The 22,998-nt window shown below is 40.1% G+C and overlaps 1 protein-coding gene across 1 annotated transcript in view; it reads right to left on the reverse strand.

Annotated features, from left to right (window-relative positions):
• LOC109922546 (adhesion G protein-coupled receptor F4-like) overlaps positions 1-22,998 on the reverse strand; it is a 69,941-nt gene that overhangs the window by 39,982 nt on the left and 6,961 nt on the right. The window contains 2 exon segments of the mRNA XM_048596441.1: positions 941-1,219; positions 7,494-7,643. Of these exon segments, the coding sequence (XP_048452398.1) occupies positions 941-1,219; positions 7,494-7,643 (429 nt within the window).

Raw genomic sequence — 22,998 nt, forward strand, 5'->3', positions numbered from 1 at the left:
TAGTCAAGAAACAATCCAACTGGACCTCAAACCTATTCAATGACCCTGCTTTCACCACGCTCTGGAGAAAGAGATCGCCACATCTGCGTGGCCCTGACACAGACACAGAAAACTCCCGTGTGACCTCAAATGGTGTTGCAACTTTTCCAGTCTGGCAAGGGCCCTGAAGTCAGTACAACCTGGAGGTACAGCCTGTATTCACTTCCAGAAAGACCCACCATCATTTAAAAAAATTATACAGTCTAAATCCTATGCAAAACTGAAGGTCACTATTTTTCTTATGGATTTCTCAAATGTCATATCAAATGTACCAGGTTTCTTCTTTTCTTTAGTGTTTAATTGTTGAGAAGATAAAATGATCACCATTCCTGAGGCTGGTATGTCGCATTTTCCCATTCTGTTGCCACTAATCTCTCATTGGCCTTCTCTGGACAAACACAGGAAATTCCAAGCAAGAGATCTCTGTCCTAACCCAGCATCCTCATTATCCCACCTTGATGGGTTCTTCTTTAACAGCTACCTTCCCGAATTGAAAGGCTTGGTGTGCGAACTATCCCACAAACAGACTAAGTAGGTCGAATACAAAGGCTGGACTTCACTCAATAACCATAAAACTGAAATGTCGAGGCTCCTCCTTGCCTACTAACTTGTGGAAAATTGTTTGAATGAAGTTTATTTCCAGGTTTCTGAAAATCCTGAAATAAGGTTTGGACAAACAAGTCGGAGAATCCACTACCCAACAAAACCCAAATATTCAGTAAATTGAGAATTATGATGCCACTAATTCAATTAAATGTATCTTTCAATGGTCAATACTCAGCACTAAATGTCAGCTTTCAATCTTTTCTTTCCTGCAAGTACATGATCAATTTAATTTTGTCACAGTCAACAAGTGTAATTTATTGTTAGTAAAAGGAAAAACAATGTTTGTTCAGTATACCTAAGTTACTTTGCATGGTCATTGTTGTTGTTGCTGCTGATGTCGTTGTTGCTGCTGACATCGTTGTTGCTGTGGACACAGCGCTTGGTGTGGGGATTGTCATTACGGATGTGGACTCACAGTATGTCCCTTCTGTTGGTTCACCTCTGATGCAGTCACAGTTCTGTCCCTTTATGACACTCCCACAGCAAGACTGGTATTTTGTACAAAACGCTGAGTTCCAAGTAAATCCACACTCGCACATGCACTGAGTTTCATTGTTCATAGTCTGACAAACTGGTGAAAAAAATGATGTAATTAAAGCATTTTCAATAATCTGTGATAGAGCCATGAGTTTATGTAGTGCCAATTCAAGTGTGCCACAACAATTTACATTGATTCCATGGTCACAGATAATAGTTCTCCCGAAAACATTGAGGAAACCATGTGGATAGCACTGAGGTTCTCCTTTGCCCCAATTAAATGGCACTGCTTAAACATTATTTCTGCTCAATAGTTTAGATGTAAAGAGGAAACAATTTATTTTCTTATACTAGGTAATGGAATATACATTTAATAAAGCTAACAAATCAATTATTAACTTTATGTAAGTTCTATCTAACTCAATGTACCTGGAAAATGGAAAGATAAGCTTAATTTTATTAAATACTTTACATCTAACAAAAGGAAAATAGAATAATTAATTGCTCATATTTATGCTTAAAATTAGTTGTTTCATTATTGCTTTCATTGCAATGAAGTGACCTAGAAAAATAATTTGATTAAGTTACTAACTTCTAATTACAGTGCTGCTTTACATATTAGGAATGGATATACATGATTCCTATTTAATGCACATAATGAATATTGACCTAGATTCTGTGGTTGTAATGACCTGAAAATGTTTAGCTTTTCCTATTGTTCTACAATCAAAGAGTAGGAATAGGCAATTTAGCTCTTCAAGTTTGTTCCATCATTCAAGTACACCATAGCTGATTTGTAAACAAATTCCATGTAGCACCACTGCTAAGAATATTTTAATACTTTCAGAGACCAAAGGCCAATTAATGTCCAATTAACAATTAATCAGTCGTCATTTGCAGAACAGTGTTCCAACCTCTGGTTCTAACTTTTCAAGTGTGCCTTCTTGTCTAGTTTCCAACACTGAAAATATCTGCTATCTATCCATTTGTTTTCTCAATTTCCTGAGAACTTCAATCAATTTACTCCTTAACAATTTAAATTCCATAGACACGGACATTATTGTGTGCAAACTCTCCTGTTAAAGTAATTTTTAAAATAACAGGGGTCAACCCAGTAAATCCATACTGTAGTCTCTCAAAGGTTAACATATCATTCAATAAATGAAGTGCCCCGAACTGCACACACTGCAGCCTAAAACACGGCTTTGTCTACATGCAAGATTACTTTCTCAGTGTTCTTGCCACTGGGTATAAAGGCCAGAATTGTGTTAGCCTTCTTAATTATTTAATGTATCTGTTCACAATAGCCTGATGATCTGTCCACCTGGATCTCCACAGCTGTTTCGATGTGTACTACTTTTAGCATTTAGAAAACACCTTGGTTAATGCGTTTTAGTGTCAGCCATGACTCAATTGGTCACCCTCATGCCTCTCAGTCAAGGAATATAGGCTTATGTTCCAGGCTAGGTAACGAGCACAAAGAAATCAAGATTTACACTTGAGTGCAGTACGGAGGGGGTTCTGTGCTGCATTTCGCATGAGCAATTATAACAAGGCTATTATTACCCTCTGAGGTGGGAATGAAAAAAATAATCACTATTTTGAAGAAAAGCAAGGGAGTTATTTCCACTATTCTGTTCAATATTTAACTTTCAATCAACATGCAAACCAATTACTGATTCAGGCACGTGCAAAAGAGTTGAATTCCAGATGTGGTGAGGGAGTGACTGCCTTTGATACTATGGCACAATTTGACTCTGTGTGGCTGTGGCAAAGTGAATATCTACCACAGCCTGAATGGCTTAGGAGGAGAAGTAAGCTGTTTAAACCCTTGAATCTTCTCTGCACTTTGATCATAACTGATCTGATTTTGGCTTCTATTTTGCTGTCTACTCCCTATATCCTTTGACTTTGTTGTCAATCAAGAATCTATTCAACTTATCTGTAAAAATATTCACTGGCCCTGCACCTATGTGCCCTCATTAGGTTTTCCTTCTCTTTTCCCCATTACACCCGTTGGGAGATAAAGTGAAGGCGAACAAAGGTGCCCTGGCTCCCACATCTGCACCAGAGCTTAGGTCTTTCCTTGGGTTGGTGAATTATGCAGATAATTCATACATAACCTGGCCTCGATCCTGGGACCCTTACATTCACTAATGAAAAAGGGTCAACCTTGGAAATGGTCTCGTAGTAGCCAAGACGTAGCCTTTAGGAAAGTGAAGAAGCAGTTATCGTCATCATGTTGGCACACTACGATCCCAAGTGAGATGTTGTGCTGACATTTAATGCCTCCCTTTACGGTATGGGGGTATAGTGGCCCACTGGTGGCACAGTAGATAGGAATGCCTGATAACTTATGCCTCTCAGACTTTGGCTCATGCCAAATGAAGATGCGCTCAGATAGAGAAGAAAAGTTTGGCAGTCATCTTTGGTGTAAGGAAGTTCCACCAATACCTTTATGGACATAAAATTGTAATAGTAGTGGACCACAAACACCTGCCAGGACTACTTAAAGAGGACGGGGCTGTGCCACCCATAGCTTTAGGTCAAATTCAGCGGTGCACTCTTTTTCTGAATTGGTGCGCATGGTCAACGTGAGGTCCGGTCCTGTGACATACAAAGTTTATGTAAGTGAGGTGGTCCTGAACAAACACATGGGCCACATGAAAGCTGCAACCTTGCAAACAGGGCAGGAGCAAAACATACCTGGCCCGTCAGAACATCCAGCAAGGCTGTCAGAACCCATGGCCCACTCCCCGCAGCATCGAAGAAATCTCCGAAGATAGGATGGACACTGGGGATGTTGCAACCTTGATAGTATTACTGCCTGTAGATGAAGAATTTTGGCCAAGAAGCAGCCTCTGGGCCAGAGTCAGGGGAAGTAGACTTATTGCGAAAATGCCACGGGAGAAGCCACAGAAAAAAGAACAGGCCTACATCCCAGGACTTAATAGGCGAGGATTGTAGTGATTGGAGCGATGTCTGACAGGTGGATCTAATTGACTATGAGTTCCCTGATTGGGGCTGTTAATCTGCTCCAATGAGGGAGCCCTGGCTGACAGATATAAACAGGAGTATCAGAGGTTCTGATCATTCTAGGACCTAGCTATATTAGCTGGGTCAGTGTCATGTACTATGAATAATGAGTAACTTGGTGACAGGATGTCAGCCTATGTAGAGTTATTTCATAAAGTCTCGTGTTTGCATAAACATTAATCTGTGCAGACCTGAATGTAAAATGATGCCTAATTTCATGTAATGTCCATATATTATGTACTATTAATTAATGTCTGTGTTAAGGGCGTCCTGCAGCCTATAGAAGCAAGAGGAACGAGGCAATGCATTCTGCTGGCATCATTGTCTTTCATGGTCAAACATCACTATTATTTCCCTGGCCTCTGTGTCCAAAAATGATAACGCAAATGAAGTGATCAGTGATGTCTGGGCCAGTAACGTATACAGCACACAGGGAGCCAAATGTATTAGGATTGCTAGGAATGAGGGAGCCCTCAGGTCTGTATTCTGTACAGTGTGTAGATCTCGAGTATTGTATACAGTACTGGTCATCATACTTATGGAAGTATGTCAATACATTGGAAGCAGTTCAGCGAGGGTTTACTAGACTAATCCAGGAAGGAGCTGATTGCCTTATGAGTAGATGTTGGACAGACTAGACCTGCTTCCTTTGGCATTCAGAAAGACAGAAGTGACTTAGATGCAACATATAAGGTCCTGAGGGGATTTGACTGGGTAGATGTGGAAAGGATGCTTCCTCTTGCTGGAGAATGTAAAACTAGGGGTCATAGTTTAAAGATAATTGGTTTCCTATTTAAGACAGATGAGGAAAATAAATTCTCAGTGTTGAGTGTCTTTAGAATGCCCTTCCTCAAAAGGCAGTGGATACAGAATCTTCAAATATTTTTACAACACAGATAGATTCTTGATTACCAAGGGGATAAAAGATTATCAGAGATCAGCAGGAATGTAGAGTTGAGGTTAAAAATCAGGTCAGCTGTGATCTTATTGAATGGTGGATTAGGCTTGAACGGCTAAGTGGCCATCTCTTATTCCTTGTTCGTATGAAAACTAATGAAATCAAGGAATTATGAAGATAGTTGCGAAAATGGCATTGAGGCCGATTGCAGTGATGGTCTAATTGAATTGTGGAGCAGGCTCAATGGCCTAATCCTAAACCTATGTTCATGTACTTCTCCTTTAAGCGATCAACCAGCTTTATGTTCTACAAGCTCCAAGTGTTTAGTCTGTGCTAAGTCATACAGCACTCAGAAACATGTTTAGCACTATTTGTACATTACAATGTGGTAATGAGTTGACAGCACAAAGTTTATGCCATCTTTACATCAGAAGGAATGGAGGAGGGTTAATTATACATCAAATCCTATACCTGCTTTCTGAGGCAATCAAATTTTGTGCTCAAAGTACTGTGTGATTCCACTTTATGGGAACTGTCAGGTAGAAGGGACTCCTTGGTCATGGGAAATTGCCAATAGTCCCTCTTGTTCTGAATGAGGAGAACATGAGGTCAGGTAAATTATTAAGAAGGGTCCTGACCGGGATCACCAACTTTCCTACTCCTCTGATGCTGCCTGGCCTGCTGTGTTCCTCCAGCTCGACACTGTGTCTGATTATTAGTTGCTGTCGCCCAAAACAGTGTTTGGAGGGACAGACTGACAAGATGGCCTCTTTCACTCCTGTGTTTATGGGATATCTCTCCTCTGGAACTCTCACTCAGTCCCTGAGCCATGCTGAAATCTAATACTGTATAATCCACGGCAGTACTCCATGCCTTCAATGGAAGTGGGCAAAGAAGCCTAAACTTCTGCTTCAGGAATGTTGCATCTGATCAACATTTGGTTGTTCAACTTATACGTGGTAGCAAGTTATTTTGTCTGGTTCTGCAGAATGGGTAGTAGTGGGGCAGATGCAATTTATCAGCAGCTCCTGATATACAGGTAGATTACAATCAATGGAATTGAATGTCAGTTGCTGTGCATAATATACAGCCTTTTTCAATGAATGCCCAAGATGACCTTCCATCCCACCTGTCTGGCAGCATCTTTAGTGAGAGAAACACTTACTGTTTCTGGTCTGTGAACCTTGACCAAAACCAAATGACTTTGAAAATATGACTGTAACTATCAGTTTGTCCACTTACCATTGCCTACATTAGGTTTGAGCCAGTGAAAGGGGAATGACAGGGAAAGGTTGCAAAAGTGATGATCTGTGATAGAAGGAAGGCAATGAAGTTAAATGATCAAGGGCTTCAAGGGGCAAGTTCAAAGGGAGTGATAACGGACAAAGAGATGTGTTAGATAAGGTATGAATGGCAGGATCCCAAATCACTGCCTCCTGCAAGCAAAGCAAGTGAGAGAGCCCAACCAACAAAGGAAAAAGAAGCAAAATGGTTATAATCAAAAATGTGAAACTCAATACTGAGTCCAAAAAGCTTTAAATTATTCCTTAAAAAGATGATCTTTGCTGTTCCTGATGCTTCAGTTGAGCTTTATTGGAACAGTATGGCAGGCTAAGGACTAAAAGGTCAGACTTGATCCAAGGTAGAGAATTGACAAGGATAGCATAGCATAAATAGCAATAGAGATAGCATAAATAAATTGCTGTTTAAACTTGAGGAGTGTTTGGGGCCTTGGGTGGTCAGATGGGAGCAGAAAGAGGAGCAGTGGCTGCATCTTCTGGTCTTGCATAATAAGGTACTGAAAGAAATGGAGGAACAATTTGGGGTAACTAAGGAGTGGACCAGGATATCATGGAAGGAACAGCTTGGTAACATCTCTACTACTTTACAGTCCACTGTCAACCAATCAGGACTCTCCTATTGTGCAGTATAAGTATTAGTTTTCTCCTTGAATTGGTCTGCTTGCAAAAAGATTTGACCAAATATATTTTTTGACAAAGTTCAGGTTGTGTGTGCCAGTTAGCTCAGTTGGCTGGACAGTTGGTTTGCAATGCAGAGTGATGGCAAGAATGTGGGTTCAATGTCCTGCATCAGCTCAGGTTTCTATGAAGGATCCTCTCTCTGATGGGAGACTGGTCCTCTGGGACTATAACAACTTGACTTTTACTACCAAACAACTATCTGCAATAATAATGTGACACTTTATGGTGGTTTTACCAAGTAATACAGGAAAAGAACTTGGTAAACCAAAACAAAGGGCTACAATTGAGAAGCCACAAAGCAACACCTTCTGTGCTGAAATTTTAATTAACCAAACTCATATGAGATTTCTCAGCTGAGTTCACATTTAGTCTACAATTAAAATGCCATGTGAAAAACCACAACTTTTTGTACTGGTTAATGCGTAAGAGTTTTGATAGATCCAAGTACTCATCAGTTGTTGGGATGATAGTAATTGTGCCAAATTCAAAATGCAAATTAATGGGATACACTGCATGTCCCAGTAAATTGTACAGATCACTATCAAATGGTTCATTTTCTGTTCCAATTAGTACAATGTCCAGCTTGTATCCCAATTGTTGATTTACTGTGGCGTATAACAGACAAAGAAAGAGAGAATTAGTTTGATGCCAAAAAAACCCTAAGAGCTTTATTTACCTAAAAACAGCCAAATTTGATTAATAATTTACAATCATCATGCACAAAGTATCAGTTGGAATGAAGTTGATAACACTTGTGACAACTGGACATGTCTAAACAGGGAACAAACAAATCATCATAATCTAGTCAAGCAGAGTCAGCATGACTTCATGAAAAGGAAATCATGTCTAATTTATTACAGTTTTTTGAGAAATCTCAACTAGAATGGATAGAGCGGGATCAGTAGATGTGTTGCATTTGGACTTCTCGAAGGTGTTCAACAAGGTATCACACAAAAGGTTAAGTTATAAGAGCCCACGGTGTTGGAGATAACATACTAGCATGGGCAGAGAATTGGCTAATGAGCAGGAAACATCAAGTGGGTATAAAGATGTTCTTTTCCAGGTTGATGACCTGTGACCAGTGGGTCCCCACAGGGATCAGTGCTGGGACCATATCTGTTTACAGTGTACATTTAATGACTTGGAGGAAGGAACCGAATGTACTATAGCCAAATTTGCAGATGACACAAAAATAGGTGGAAACGTAGGTTCCAAGAGAGATACAAACAGTTTACAGAGAGATACTGATAGATTGAATAAGTGGGCAAAAAGTTGGCAAATGGGATATAATATGGAAAAACATAAAGTTGTTCATTTTGGAAAGGAGAACAAATGAACAGCATATTATTTAAATGGAAAAGAACTGCAGAAAGCTGCATTATAAAGGGACTTGCGGGTAAAATAAAACAAAGATGTAGATGCTGGAAATCCAAAACAAGAATAGGAATTGCTGGAAAAACTCAGCAAGTCTGGCTGCATTTGTGGAGAGAAAGCAGAGTAAAGGTTTCAGGCCTGGTGACCCTTCTTCAGAACATTTGCTAGCTTTCTGTATTTCATGCACAAGTATTCCCAAGTGCCTTCTTACTTGAGAATACTTGTACATGAAACACAGAAAGCTAGCACATCAGTGCAGCTGGTAACCAGGAAGCTAATGGGATGTTGGCCCTTTTTCCAAGGGGGCTGGAGTACAAGAGGAGGGAGGTTTTACTTCAACTGTACAAGGTGCTGGTGAGACTACATCTGTGAGCAGTTCTGGTCCTCTCATTTAAGAAAAGAGATGTTATTTCATTGGAGGCAGCTCAGAGAAGGTTCATTGGTTGATTATCGATATGAAGGGATTGTCCTAAGAGCAAAATTAAACAGGTTGGGAAACTACTGATTAGATTTTAGAAGAATGAGAAGTGAACTCATTTATACATGTAGAATTCTTAGAAGGTTTGACAAAGTAACTATTGAGAGGCTATTTCACCTCTTGAAAGAGTCTAGGATTAAAGGGCATAGTCTGAGAATGACTAATTTTAGACTGAAATGAGGAGGAACTTCTTTTGTCAGAGGGTTCAGAAGATTTTTTTTGGAACTCCTTGCCACAGAGAGCAATCAGGATGGAATCCTTGTGTATACTTATGGCTGAGATAGATTTTTGATCACTAGGGGAAAATCGAAGGTTTTGGGGAAGGGACAGGAGAGTGGACATGAGGAATGTCAGATCAGCCATGATCCTACTGAATGGCTGAACAAGGTCGAGGGGCTAAATAGCCTACTCCTGTTCCTAATTCTTATGGTCTAATTGGTCCTGCTTGCTGAAAAATCACTGCTCTTTAGCACTTTCTCAATGTCAGATGTATCTATACCAATCTCTATTGTAAATAATTTGACCCAGTTTAACTATCTTCTTAAACCATATTGGGGACACTTTGTTCCCTCTAACTAATAATAGGATGCAGCATTGCATTTCATTCTTACATTAACTTAACCTAACACTGGGATGCTGTCATTCAAATAACTGGCCAATTTTACGCCAGTTTTGCACAATGAAATGTGACTTCTTCTATTCTGCTTGCAAGTTAACAAACATTACTTACTTTGTTCATGCAGCTGCAGTAAGTTATGGCAGACTTTCCAAATTTCATTTCTATTGTGATATGATGACAGATCAAAATCACAATTACTTATGGACAAATTGAAGGTTTAATGCCAACTTTTTTTTGTTAAAGAGGTCAGCCAAAAGATAACCATTGTTGCACATTCAGTGACTGTCTTGTAGAGTCCTTTGTTGACCAATGGATGTCACACCTGCACAGAGTCAGGGAAACTTCAAACAGAAACTTAAAAGGAAGAGATGGCGAGGAGCTGACTGCAGCCTCCTCCTGCAGACTTGTTTGTTTTACCTTTAAACCTGTGCTTTACATCAGGATTTTAAAAAAACTACATCCCCTGAACTGTGTGTTTAGTTGCCTGACAAACTAGGGTGCTGTGAAGTGTGTCCTGGGATGACAGGACTGACATATGAAAACAGACTGGATCAGTTGGGACGACATTCAGTGGAGTTTAGAAGAATGGGGAGGGGCGGGGAGGACTCTCCACAAAATTCTAACTGGATTGGACAGGTTAAACTCAGGATGTTCCAAATGATCAGGGAGTCCAGAGCCAGTGTAAATTAGCCATTTAGGACTGAGATAAGGAGAACTTTCTTCATCCGGAGAATTATGATTCTATGGAATTCACTGCCACTAAAATCAGTACAGACCAAAATATTCAATGCTTCCAAGACTGATGTAGTTTTTAGAGCTAAAGCGATCAATTGGTCTGCAGGGAAAGTGGGAACAGGATACTGAGTAGGATGACCGGCCATGATTGTATTGAATGGCAGGGCAGGATTAAAGTGCTGAATGGCCTGTTCCTGCTCCTATTTTTTATACTTCTTTTTATCTGCTTATCCATATTCACCATGAATCTTAATGAATTCTCGTCACTATCAACAAAATCCTCCTCGTTTCCTAATTTTGAAATCCCCAATTATAACACTATTATTTTTATACTTATGAGATTTGCTGACATATCTGTCTTTCCAACTCTCTATAGAACAGCCCAGCAAAATGATTGCCCGTTTTTGTTTTATTATGTTCACCCATTAAGGTCTCATTTGAGGAAGCTCTCAAGATACCAGTTCTCTTTACTGCTATAATTGACTCCTTGATCAACATTGCATAACCCCTCCTTCTTTCACACCCCTCTATCTTGCTTTACACCCCTCCATACTTCAGAATATTGAGCTGCCAGCGCTGCCCTTCCCCCTATCATGTCTTCATGATAGCAATATCATATCCTCATGTGTTTATCAAAACTCTCAACTCAGCCGCCTTACTTACAAGACTCTTCGCATTAAAAGAAATGCCATCCAGCCTTGCCATGATGACTATGCTTTCACTCCATCTAGTCTGACTTGATTTTCTTCTTTACTTATCTATGCATCACTTCCAAATACACTGACAACCCCTTCCCCTAACAATAATATTGGCGCCATCATGGTCATGTGCAATCCTTCAGACTTGTACAAGTCCCACCTTCCCAAGAAGCAAAGCCGATAGATACAGGAATCTAAAGCCCTTCCTCATGTTCCAACTCTTCAGCCATGCATTTATCTGTTCTTTCCACCTACTCCTGCAATCATTAGCACTTGGCACCAGGAGTAATTCAGAAATTACAACCTTTGAGGCCCTGCTGCTTAAACCTGCTTACCTAGCTTCCTAAATTCTTGTCAGACTTCATCTCTCGTTCTATCTATGTCATTGGTCCATGGGTGGACCAGGATCTCTGATTGTTAATCCCTTCCCTTCACAATGCCATGCAGTGACATCCTTGACCTTGGCCCTAATGCAGTGGGTCCCAAACTTTTCAGCGAGATGGCCCGCTTCAATGAGATAAACAATTCTATGGTACACTAAATAAAAACTGGAAAAAAAACTGCACCTGCTGTAAATCAGAAACAAATTTACAGATTGCTGGGAGAAATTCAGTAGATCTGGCAGCACCTGTGAATAGAAATCAGAGTTAACGTTCCGATCTGGTGACCCCAGTTCTGAGGAAGGGTCACCAGACCTGAAGCTTTAACTCTGATTTCTCTTCACAGATGCTGCCAGACCTGCTGAATTTTTCCAGCAATCTGTAATTTTGTTCCATGGCACACTAACTTTTCTCAGCTGAATTGATGCAAATCTCCATGCATGCATGATGCCGAATCTCCCCAGTTATGCGATATCGGAATTTTTTGCAAGCGTGGCACTGGAAACTTATGCACGTGCAGTCAGAGTGCCAGATATCAACAGGTACTGTGTTCAGTAAGTACGGATACAGCCTCAACGCTCTGATAGAGAAGTATTACTTTCCAAATATTTTGCCACATGCACTGATTGAAAGCCACTACCTTAGAGAGGCCACTCACCATTCTGGTGTCACGTCTGCAGCCATAGGAATGTCTGCCTACACTCCTCACTATTGAATCTCCTACCACTATTGTTGTACCTCTCTTTCTGTTTCCCCTCATAAAACCAGGCTTTGGCAGCACTCCCCAGAAGAACCATGACATTCTTACCACTTTCCAACACAGACTATCTGCTCAAGTGAGATGCCCTCTGGGGATTTCCTGACTCCCCATTTTCCACCCTTCTTCTGACTGACAGTCACCCATTCCCTCTTTGGCTTTCTGTTAAATTGACTAGTTCTAAAGCACAAACTCATTTGTTCTGAGGGTATATTTTCCACAGGAAAGGGATCCTCTTTAAATTAACATTTTTATGCCCAATTGAGGCTGCAGGTGAACGAATATAGGGATCCAGTTCATCCTTCCTCACCTGCAGCTTAATGATTTATGGTATCAGGTCTGAAACCATAAACTGGGGAATCACAACCAGTAACAATTGGGCCCTGTGGAATTTATATTCAGCCCTATTACACAAGTCACAACTTACTACATGATAATATGGACTTTTATTTGATCAACTATCACATATCCACCTGGTTAGAGTCATTATAGAGTCATAAAGCTGTACAGCATGGAAACGGACCCTTGGGTCCAACTCATCCATGCTGACCAAATACCCAAAATAAATCTAGTCCCATTTGCCAGCATTTGGCCCATATCCCTCTAAACCCTTCCTATTCGTATACCCATCCAGACAGCTTTTAATTGTTGTAATTGTACCAGCCTCCACACTTCCTCTGGCACCTCAATCCATACATGCACCACCCTCTGCATGCAAAAGTTGCCCTTATAGTCCCTTTTAAATCTTTCTCCATTGGTATCACCTCCTACGTTGTCTCTTCTTTGTCTCTCTTCATCCTTTTATAAAGTGCTGCTGTTTTGATCACTATTTTTTTCCAAAGTTCCAAAACAATGATTTTTGACAAGGAATTGATATTTGATTGTAACCCAGAACTTAATGGTTTCCTCCACATTTGCCTGTTGTCTGGGTATGACCAACATTCTGCAAACATGTCACTTTGACTGGAAGTGGAAACATATAGATAGTTGGTGGCACTATGCAATGGTAACTTCTACACCTCTAACTCTGATACAGTGAACTTGGCTGCTGGGATCTGAACCTTGCTGAAACTGTAGACTAGTGAAAAGAAGTCGCTAGCAATTTGTAGCAACTATTTATTATTTTCAACAGCCTCATCGCAGGCCTGATTCTGAAACAGCTTACTGCCTTATTCAAAAGTTTTGGTCTGTTTTCCTTGTCTTTAGTGCTCCTACAAAATTGTATTTAGGGTTGATTTCTAAGGTGAAGATTTGTTCGTAATTCCCAGGACTAAATTCCTCAATTTTCCCCAAACTTGTCTTTTGTGCAAATGTTCTTTATTCAAACAGTGACAACTCATTAAGCTATTCATAAACATGACTTGCACACAAAAAACATCTTTGAAAGTGTTTCACAATGTTAACCGATCCTTAGTTAATCATTAAAATGCAAAGAGAAAGATCCACCTGGCCTCAACGTCTGTATGATATATTCCATTGGAAAACACTGACTTGGATTAAACTGATAACTGCCCTGTTGAAATAAACCTGATTGACGTCCCAACGGAGGAACAATATCACAGTATCATCAATTCTTACAACATATCATTCAGTCAGCTCAAGGAATTCCTTCTCAAAAAGATTTTCCCCTCATCACCTCTTTGCTGAGACATTTATAAAACCAACAACTCTTTGGTTAACATTCTGATTTTTGTTTACTCTCTGTTATGCCTTTTAACGTCTTTGGATCTTATTTTCTACATTAAAGATGCTGAATAAGAGGTTGTTGCAAAGAGTTTAGCTGAAATATGCTAAATAGTTATTGAATGTCAAGTTATGTAATGAGTTATACCATAAAACAGAATCATAGAATGACTGCAATGCAGAAAGAGCCATTCAGCCCTTTGAGTCTGTGCTGACCCTCCAAGGACCATCCACCCCGCCTCAAACCCAGCCCTCCACCCACTCCCCATAACCCCCCGATGTAGCATGGTCAATGCACCTAACCTACACATCTTTGGACTGAGAAAGGAAATGGGAATGCGTGCAGAAACCCACACAGACACAAGGAAAATGTTCAATCTCCATATACAGAGTTGCCCGAGGGTGGAATTGAACCAGGGTCCTTGGTGCTATGTGGCAGCAGTGCTTACCACTGAGCCACTGTGCTACCCTAATGATCAATTAAAATTATTATTATTGACGATATTACTATTCTATTACTATTTTTGTTAGCATCTTCCATTTTAAGTGGGGTCACCACAATGCAATATGATCAACCCCCTCTATCTCCTTCTGTTCGTCACCTATTCTTCTTCCACTCGCACTGTGTTTCTCATTTCTCACCAGGTCATTTCAATTCCTTCTTGAGCACTTTCCTTGAAGCTCCCACAAACTTCACAGACTCCATGACATGCTAGTTCTTGATTTTAACTTTTCACATGCCTCTACACATCCATCTCACTATTTGCATATCATTAGTATTCAGACACTGGTCCTTTCTCGTGACATTGCTCAGGTTTCTGCCTTACACAGTAAGACTAGTTCTTGTAGATTCTTCCTTTTGGTTTCAGTAAAATCACTTTCAGGTATTCTAACTAGAGCTTATCCATTACTTAACTTCCATATCCAAACTTCTACCTTTTGCCAACACTGACTCCAAATACTCAAAACTAATCACTTTCTCAAACTCTTCACATATAATCCAAACGTCATCTTTGTGATCCTCTTCACAGGCTCAAACTGACAGTCTACTAATATGGATTTATATTCTACTGAACTTCATATCCATGCTATCCATGCAAGTTTTTCTCCAGATACTTGTTCTTGTCCTTCCATATTCTAATCATCCCCACTACATAGCTCAATGTCAATTATAAGCATCATTGACCACGGCAATTCCATTTCCCTTGTCCTTGAGAACATGCATGACAATTGAGACGTGTCTCAAGTGCTGATCCTTGGAGTTATCCAGTTGTTTTACTATGATTAGTAGACAAATCAACAGAGGTGCAGTTGAACAGGACTTCCACCTTGACTAGTCACTGACCTTATCCCAAATTATTGGCTGGATCTCTAGCAACTGTGAAAATAGAACATAGACACCTGCCCTGGTGAGATGAAAAGAATAACCTTTAACCTGAGGCCCAACAAAATTGCTTTCTATTTTGCACATATCTTATTTCCAGCAATACTGGGATCATCTGAAGTTTAATGAACTGTAAAAGACTAACGCTCAACTTACTATTTACTCTGTTGGTTCTCGGAGTGAATGTCATGTGCTGTATTGTAGAATAACCCAATTGTCAACACTTTTGTCCAGACTCTGTTAAGTGTTTGCATGATCTGCTCCTGGGTGATACTGCAATCTGACTGAGTGCGTACCATTCTTTATAAATGAAGGCATTTTAACAATAATTTCTCCAAATTAAAATATTCAGAGCAAGATTAACAACAAATGTGCGTCAGTCTTTGAAATCCAGTATTTAGAATCATAGAATCTCTACAGTGTGGAAGCAGGCCATTCGGCCCATTGGGTCCACAATGACCCTCCAAACAGCATCTTATCCAGACCCACACCTCCATTAATTCTATTCCTGTAATCCTGCATTTGCCATGGCTAACCCACCTAGCCTGCCCATTCCTGGACACTATGGGCAATTTAGCATAGCCAATCCACCTAACCTGTACATCTTTGGACTGTGGGAGGAAACCTGAGCACCCGGAGGAAACACATGCATATATAGAGAGAACATGCAAACTCCACACAGACAAACACCGGCAAGTGGAATTGCACCCTGGCGCTGTGAGGCAGCACTGCTAACCACTGAGCCACCATGCCGTTATGCCCAACCATGCCAAGCTTTCCTCTTGACTAGTAAAACTGAAATAATGTTGCTATTTAAAGACAGTGTGACAATTTTTTAAAAATCTTACATCAATAAAGACAAAGTTTCGGAAATAATTTCTGAAAGTCAACATTCTCTTTAGGAACCCTATACAGCAAATTGTAAAATAGTAACAAGTGATAATCTCAATCAATTCAAATCACCCTATGAGATGTTAAGAAATGGCTGAAGACACTGGACACTTCAAAAGCTATGAGTCCTGATAACATTATAGAAATAGTGCTGAGGGCTTGAGCTCCAGAACTAGCTGTGCCCCTAACTGAGTTGTTCTGGTACAGCTAAGGCAGTGGCATCCACCTGGCAATGACCACTAAAAGCAGGACAAATCCAACCCAGTGAACTGCAACCTCATCAGTTTAACTCGTAATCATAATCAAAGTGAAGGAAAGGGTTGCCAACAGTGCTTTCATATGGCATTTACTCAGCGATGACCTGCTCAGTTTGGGTTCTGCAAGGGCTTCTCAGTTCCTGACCTCATTGCAGCTTTGGTCTGTAGAGAGTTGAGGATGACTACTCTTGACATCAAAGTAGCACTTGACTGAGTATAATATAAAGGTGCCCTAGCTAAACCAAAGTCAACAAGAATCAGGAGAGACTCTGTACTGGCTGAAGTCATACCTAGCACAAAGGAGGATGGTGTGGGTGTTGGAGGTCAATCATCTCAGTCCCTGGACACCACTGCAGGAATTTCTCAGGAAAATGTCCTAGGCCCAACCATCTTCAGCTGCTTCATCAATGAACTTTCCTCCATCATAAAGGGAGAAGTGGAAATGTTTGATGATGGTTGTACAATGTCCAGCACCAATCACAACTTCATAGATACTAAAGCAGTCCACGTCCATTTGCAGCAAGACCTGGATAACAGTCAGGCTTGAGTTCATAAATGGCAATTAACCATTGTGTCACAAAAATTCCTGGCAATGACCAGGTCTAAGACAGGTGCCCTCGACACTCTGTGCTGTTACCATTACTGAACCCCCTCCATCAACATCCTGTAAGTTAGAATTGATCAGAATGAACTAGACTAGCCACATAAATAGCTACAAGAGCAAGTCAAATGCTGGGAAGTTTGGAAATGAATAATTCACAATAGTTTGCTCTGTTGGTTGGATGGTTGTTTTCCGACAGTGTGACGCTACTAGTGAGGCTTTAATACCTGTACCAGCTTAGGTCACCGTGAAGATCCCACTTTCTCCACCTGCCCTCTTGCCTGCTGCGTATTGATCATTGGATTAAACTCACCATCAGTCATTTCTCTCTAATGAGAGAACAGCCCTACGGTCTTCCAGAACTACGGCAACATTACCTTTACCACAATCTTCAACTGTTCCAAAGTTTGTGTAGAGTAATCGTGAAGGAAGCTAGACTTTGCTTGTAATTTAAAAAAAAGGCAGAAGAGTGTGTGGTTCCTTTAAGAGGTAAAGTGCTTTCCTGAGCTTAGAGATTTATACAGAAAAAAATGTCTGTATGTAGCTGAAAATGTACAGCCAGTTCTGAAATGGAAACATGTATCAATTGGCTATGTGATTGGAAACCTTAGGCTTGTTTTGATGTTTTGGCAATGAGCTGGAATCAACCAATTAAGTTAAACCAAGCACTTAGTGACTGAAAACCAATTGAATTTAAATCTGATGGTTTTGACAACCTCGGACCAATACTATTGTAAGAAAATTGGTATGTCATCCAAGGTACAAATGAGAAGGTTTTTAAAAATCAGGGTGAGAACAAACTGCTGTCTGAGAAATAAACAGATAGCTCTCACAGAAATATCTAAGCTCTCGAAGAAAGCACCATCTATCCATAAAAGGTACCATGGCACTTCTAGGTAAGAGTCCTCACAGAAGACTTCACACAGAAAATATCCCTGACATCCAGATCAGCAGAAAAAATGGTGTTTATGACTTGAGAACAGCAGAAGAAAGGTATGTAGACGTTGAGAGACTAAGTTTTAATTTATTTTCTTATTACTTGGGTTTACGTAAGTGGGACTTGTGCTTATTAGAATAACATAACTGTAGAATTTAGTTCAGTTAGGGAAAAGTTAGTAGTTAAGGGGGAATGTTTCAGTTTGTTAGTAATACTGCTAATTTGTTCACTGTTAGGGTTAATTAAATAAATTGTTACTTGTTACCTATTAAAGTGAGCAGTGATTTTCTTTCATTTAACCTTCCCTTCACCATAACAGTGTGGGGGCTCAAGTCTGGGATCTGGCCATTTTTTGTATGGGGTCTGAAAGGATCTGAATGGTTTTGGAGAGATTTAAACAGACTTGGGGATTACTATCCTAGATCTTTAAATACAACTTAAGTGAGAAAAATCTGTTTAATTTCTGTTACTTGTCATTGGTTAAATCAAATGTGAGGGAAATGGCTCTTAACATTGCTAAAGAGGTTCTGGGATTTGAAGATGCTTCCCAAATTTGCCAAGAAAGTTTAGAAAAACAGAGGAAGGATGTACTTTCAGAATTAGCAAACAGGCTAGAATTGGGTTTAACTGGGAAAAGAGGAAACTGAAATTGTAAAGGAGGTAGTCGAGCATTTAGGTATACCAGAGAAATAGGCAAGTGCAGGGGAGCCAGAAAAATTAAATTGCCAATAAGACAACTGGAGTTAGACAATGAAAGGGAATTGAAACAGTTTGATTTACGATTACAAGCAGACAAAAAATAAAATGAAACACAGAGATAGAAGAGAAGGCAAATGAAAGACAGAGGGAAGGGGAAAAAGAGAGAGAAGAAAGGGAAAGAATGTTTGAGTTGGAAAAGAAGTTAGAACTAGAAGCAAAAAGACTTCAAATGGCAGAAGGAAAAGTACAAGATAGAAGTGAGGATGAGCAAACTCATCGTAGCCAACAGCCTGGAAGGGATATATACAAACATTACCAAAATCCGATGAAAAACATATAGAAGCCCTTTTTATTTCCTGTAAGAAATTGGCTAGGCAGATGAATTGGCCAGAGACTGTGTGGGTAATGTTAATTCAGATCAAATTGGTAGGCAGGGCTATTGAGGGGTTTGCAGCGCTGTCAAAGGAGGTGTCAACAGACTATGAAGGAGTGAAACAGGCTATATTGAGTGCCTACAAATTCGTACCAGAAGCATATAGTCAATGGTTCAGAAATATAAGGAAGGAACCAGGTCAGACTCATTAAGTTTGAAAGAATTAAACAATGCAACTTCGATAGATGGGTGAGAACATTAAAGACAGAAAAGACACATGAGGATCTTAGAGAGATTTTTCTGCTGGAGGAGTTCAAAAACTCACTTCCAGAAATGAGAAGAACTCATGTTGAGGAACAGAAAGTTCAAACAGCAAGAAGAGCTGCTGAGATAGAAGATGAATGGTGCATAAATCGAAATTTAACTTCCAACAGCAATTTCATTCCATGAGGGATAGAAATTGGGTTAAAGGAAGATCCTTCAATGAAAAATTATAAGTAGATCACAATGGAAACAGTTTACCACAGGTGAAAAAAGAAACCCAAGAGGGTGTTTTCACTGTAAAGAAGTGGAGCACATGAAGTCACAGTGCCGGTGATTTAAGAAAGTCACTGGGAAAAAGGATGTAGTAAAAGAGGCTAAACCAATGGGATTAGTTGAAGTAGTGAAGGAAATCCCAAAAGAAGTCAAGGAGCTGCAGGAGAGTGCACAGCCTAGTCATGGGCTGGATAGTGAGATGGTGCCCTATCTCTACAAAGACTTCACCTCCTGTGGGTAAGGTTTACTCAGGAAGAATGGGAGTGAAGGTAAAGAAGTTAAAATATTTAGAGATATGGAAGTAACCAGTCTCTAATAGTGAGAGATGAAAGTATTTATACTCCTTCTGAAATATTACCCAAGACTGTGGTAATCTGTAGAATAAATGGAGAGAGATTGAGCATTTCCCTGGGTAAGATCAGGTTGGAAAGTCCAATCAAGACTGGGGAAGTGACAGTTGGGGTGATTGAAAGAGAGTCTATTCCAGGAATACCGTTTGTTCTTGAAAAGACCTAGCAGGATCAAAGGTGGGAGTGCCGTCCTAATAGTAGAGAAGCTAAAGGAAATCCAGGGAACTGAGAAGTTAAAGGAAAAATACCCTGGAATTTTTCTGGGCTATGTGGTAACAAGGTCCCACAGTGGTAAGTTACAGCAAGAAAGAAAAACCAAAGAGAAAGATGAAGGAGTTGAGGTCCAGTGAGCTAACATCCTGTTTAATGAAATGGCAAAGGAAGGATGTCAGCAGGTAGAGGATCAGGCAGAGGTGTTTAGTTCTGAAAAAATTAATGGAGTTACAACAAAAAGATAAGACAATAAAAGGTTTGTATCATAAAACCTACTTGGAAAATGAATCAGAATGTATTCCCAGATGTTATTATCTTAAGGACAGAATCCTAAGCTGAAAATGGAGACCGCAGCAGGTTCGTGCAGAGGAGAATCAGGCGAAAGTTCACCAGATTGTGTTGCCAGTAGTGTAGAGACAGGAAGTATTGCAGGTAGCACATGCTTTACCTGTAGGAGGTCATCTCGGAGTGAGGAAGCCTCAGGCTGAGATACAAAAGCATTTCTATTGGCCTGGATTACAAAAGGATGTGGTTGAATTTTGCCGTTACTGTCATTTGTGTCAAATGGCAGGAAAGCCACAGGCAGTAATAAAACCAGTGCCTTTGATGCCAATTCCCACATTTGGAGAACCTTCCACATAGGTTATGATTGATTGTGTAGGTCCCCTCCCTAAAACCAAAAGTGGAAACCAGTATTTGCTAACCATAATGGATGTGTCTGCAAGATTTCCGGAGCCAATTTCATTACAGAATGTCAAGGCAAAAAAGATTGTGGAGGAGTTGCTTGCTTTCTTTACCCATTGTGGACCATCTAGGGAGATTCAATCAGACCAAGGGTCCGATTTTACTGCCAAACTGTTTAAGGAGGTTATGGGTAGTTTAGGGATCAAACACTTTAAATCAAGTGCGTACCATCCTGAATCCCAGGGAGCATTGGAAAGGTGGCATCACATCCTAAAGATCATGCTGAGGACTTATTGCCAGGATGATTGGGATAAAGGTATCCCATTTATATTGTTTGCCATTAGAGATGCTCCAAATGAACAGACTCAGTTTACTCCATTTGAGTTGACACTTGGACACAAAGTAAGAGGGCCTTTAAGATGAATTAAGGAAAGATTGATAGGTCCGAAGTCAGAGATCTCACAGTTGGATTATGAATCTGAGGTGAGAGAAAGATTAAACGGACTAGGTGAATTAGCTGACAATTAGCTGAATGTGGCACAGCATCTAATGAAGGAAGAAGCAGATAAGAAAACTAAAATTCGTATGTTTGCCCATGGGGCTAAAGTATTGGTGCTATTACCAGTGGTAGGAGATCCCTTCAAAGCAAGATTTAGCGGTCCTTTTCAGATTGAGAAGAAGTTGAGTCAGGTGAATTATCTGGTAAAGATGCCAGATAGGAAAAAACTTTATTGGGTATGTCACATGAACATGCTGAAACCTTACTATGACAGGAAACAGGAGAAACAGGTATTAGTTACTGCCTCTCAGAGTCAGGAATCAAATTCAGATGATTTGGATTTTGATGTGCCTCAAAATAAGTTAAATAATGAGGAATTCCTTGGAGAATAGGATAGGATAGTGAGCTATCTGTCTCAGGAAGAGAGAACTGAATTGAAAGGCTTGTTGCAGCAACCTGAGGACATTTGTAGGAATAGAATGGGGAGGATTAATACTATAGTACATTAGATTGAGGTAGGGAATAAACAACACCCCTAGAGGCTTAATCCTCTCAAAGCCACACAGGTACAGAAGAAAGTGAAAGCCGTGCTCCAAGAAGACATCATCGAGTCGAGTCAAAGCAAGTGAAGTTCACCAATCGTGTTGGTTCTGAAACCTGATAGTCCATGCAGAATCATTGAGTACTATCAGAAGGTCAATGCCATAACTAAATTGGACTCATACCCAATTCCAAGGCTGGAGGACTGTATGGAAAAAGTTGGACAAGCCATTTACATCACAAAGTTAGGCTTACTTCGTGGTTACTGGCAAGTACCTTTGTTGGAGAGAGTAAAATAAATTTCTGTATTTGTAACCCCAAATGGGCTGTATCAATTTAAAGTAATACCCATTGGAATGAAGAATGCACTATTTCAAAGATTATCGAATAGAGTTGTGGCAGGAATGACTAATCGAGCCGTCTATATAGATAACTTAGTGATCTTTAGCCATTCATGGAAAGATCACATGGTGCATTTGGCAGCGCTCTTTGGAAGATTATGGGAGGCAAAACTGGTTATAAACTTAGCAAAGGCTGAATTCAAAAAGGCAGAAGTGATATTTTTGGGACACAACATCGGATATGGAATGATGACCCTGAGAAACGCGAAGATGAAGGCCATTGAGGAATTTCCAAGACCATTCTCACAGAAAGATGTGCTTCAATTTTTGGGACAGAGCGGATTCTACCGGAGGTTTGTATGGCACCACTGATGGATTTGCTAAAGAAGAACATGAAATTTTGGTGGACAGAACAATTCCAGGAGGCATTTGAGAATTTAAAAGCCATGTTAACCACCACAACAGTTTTAGCCAAGCCAAATTTCTTCAAACACTTTAAAGTCGGTATCGATGCCAGAGATGTAGGAGATGGAGCTATGTTGATGCAGGAGGATGATGGCAGAATTGAAAAGCCAATTGGTTATTTTTCAAAGAAACTCAGTATCCACTACAGAAAATAATCCACAATTGAAAAAGAGTTATTCAGTTTAGTATCTGCCTTACAACATTTTAATGTTCATGTCAAAAACAATGTTTCGCAGACGGTTGCGTATACAGACCACAACCCTCTCTCCTTTTTGGAAGAATTTAGGGACAAGAAAACCAGACTATTTCACTGGAGTCTTATGTTGAAGGCTTTTAATTTACAGATTGTGCATGTTGTGGGTCATAAAAATGTTATCGCAGATGCATTATCTTGGGTTTAAAAGAAAATGTGTAGATAAGATAGAACCGGTGTGGTCCAATGTTATATATGTATGCAGAATTAGT

This window comes from Rhincodon typus, chromosome 5 (assembly GCF_021869965.1).
Source record: "Rhincodon typus isolate 14 chromosome 5, sRhiTyp1.1, whole genome shotgun sequence".
In the NCBI taxonomy this organism is placed as follows: Eukaryota; Metazoa; Chordata; class Chondrichthyes; order Orectolobiformes; family Rhincodontidae; genus Rhincodon; species Rhincodon typus.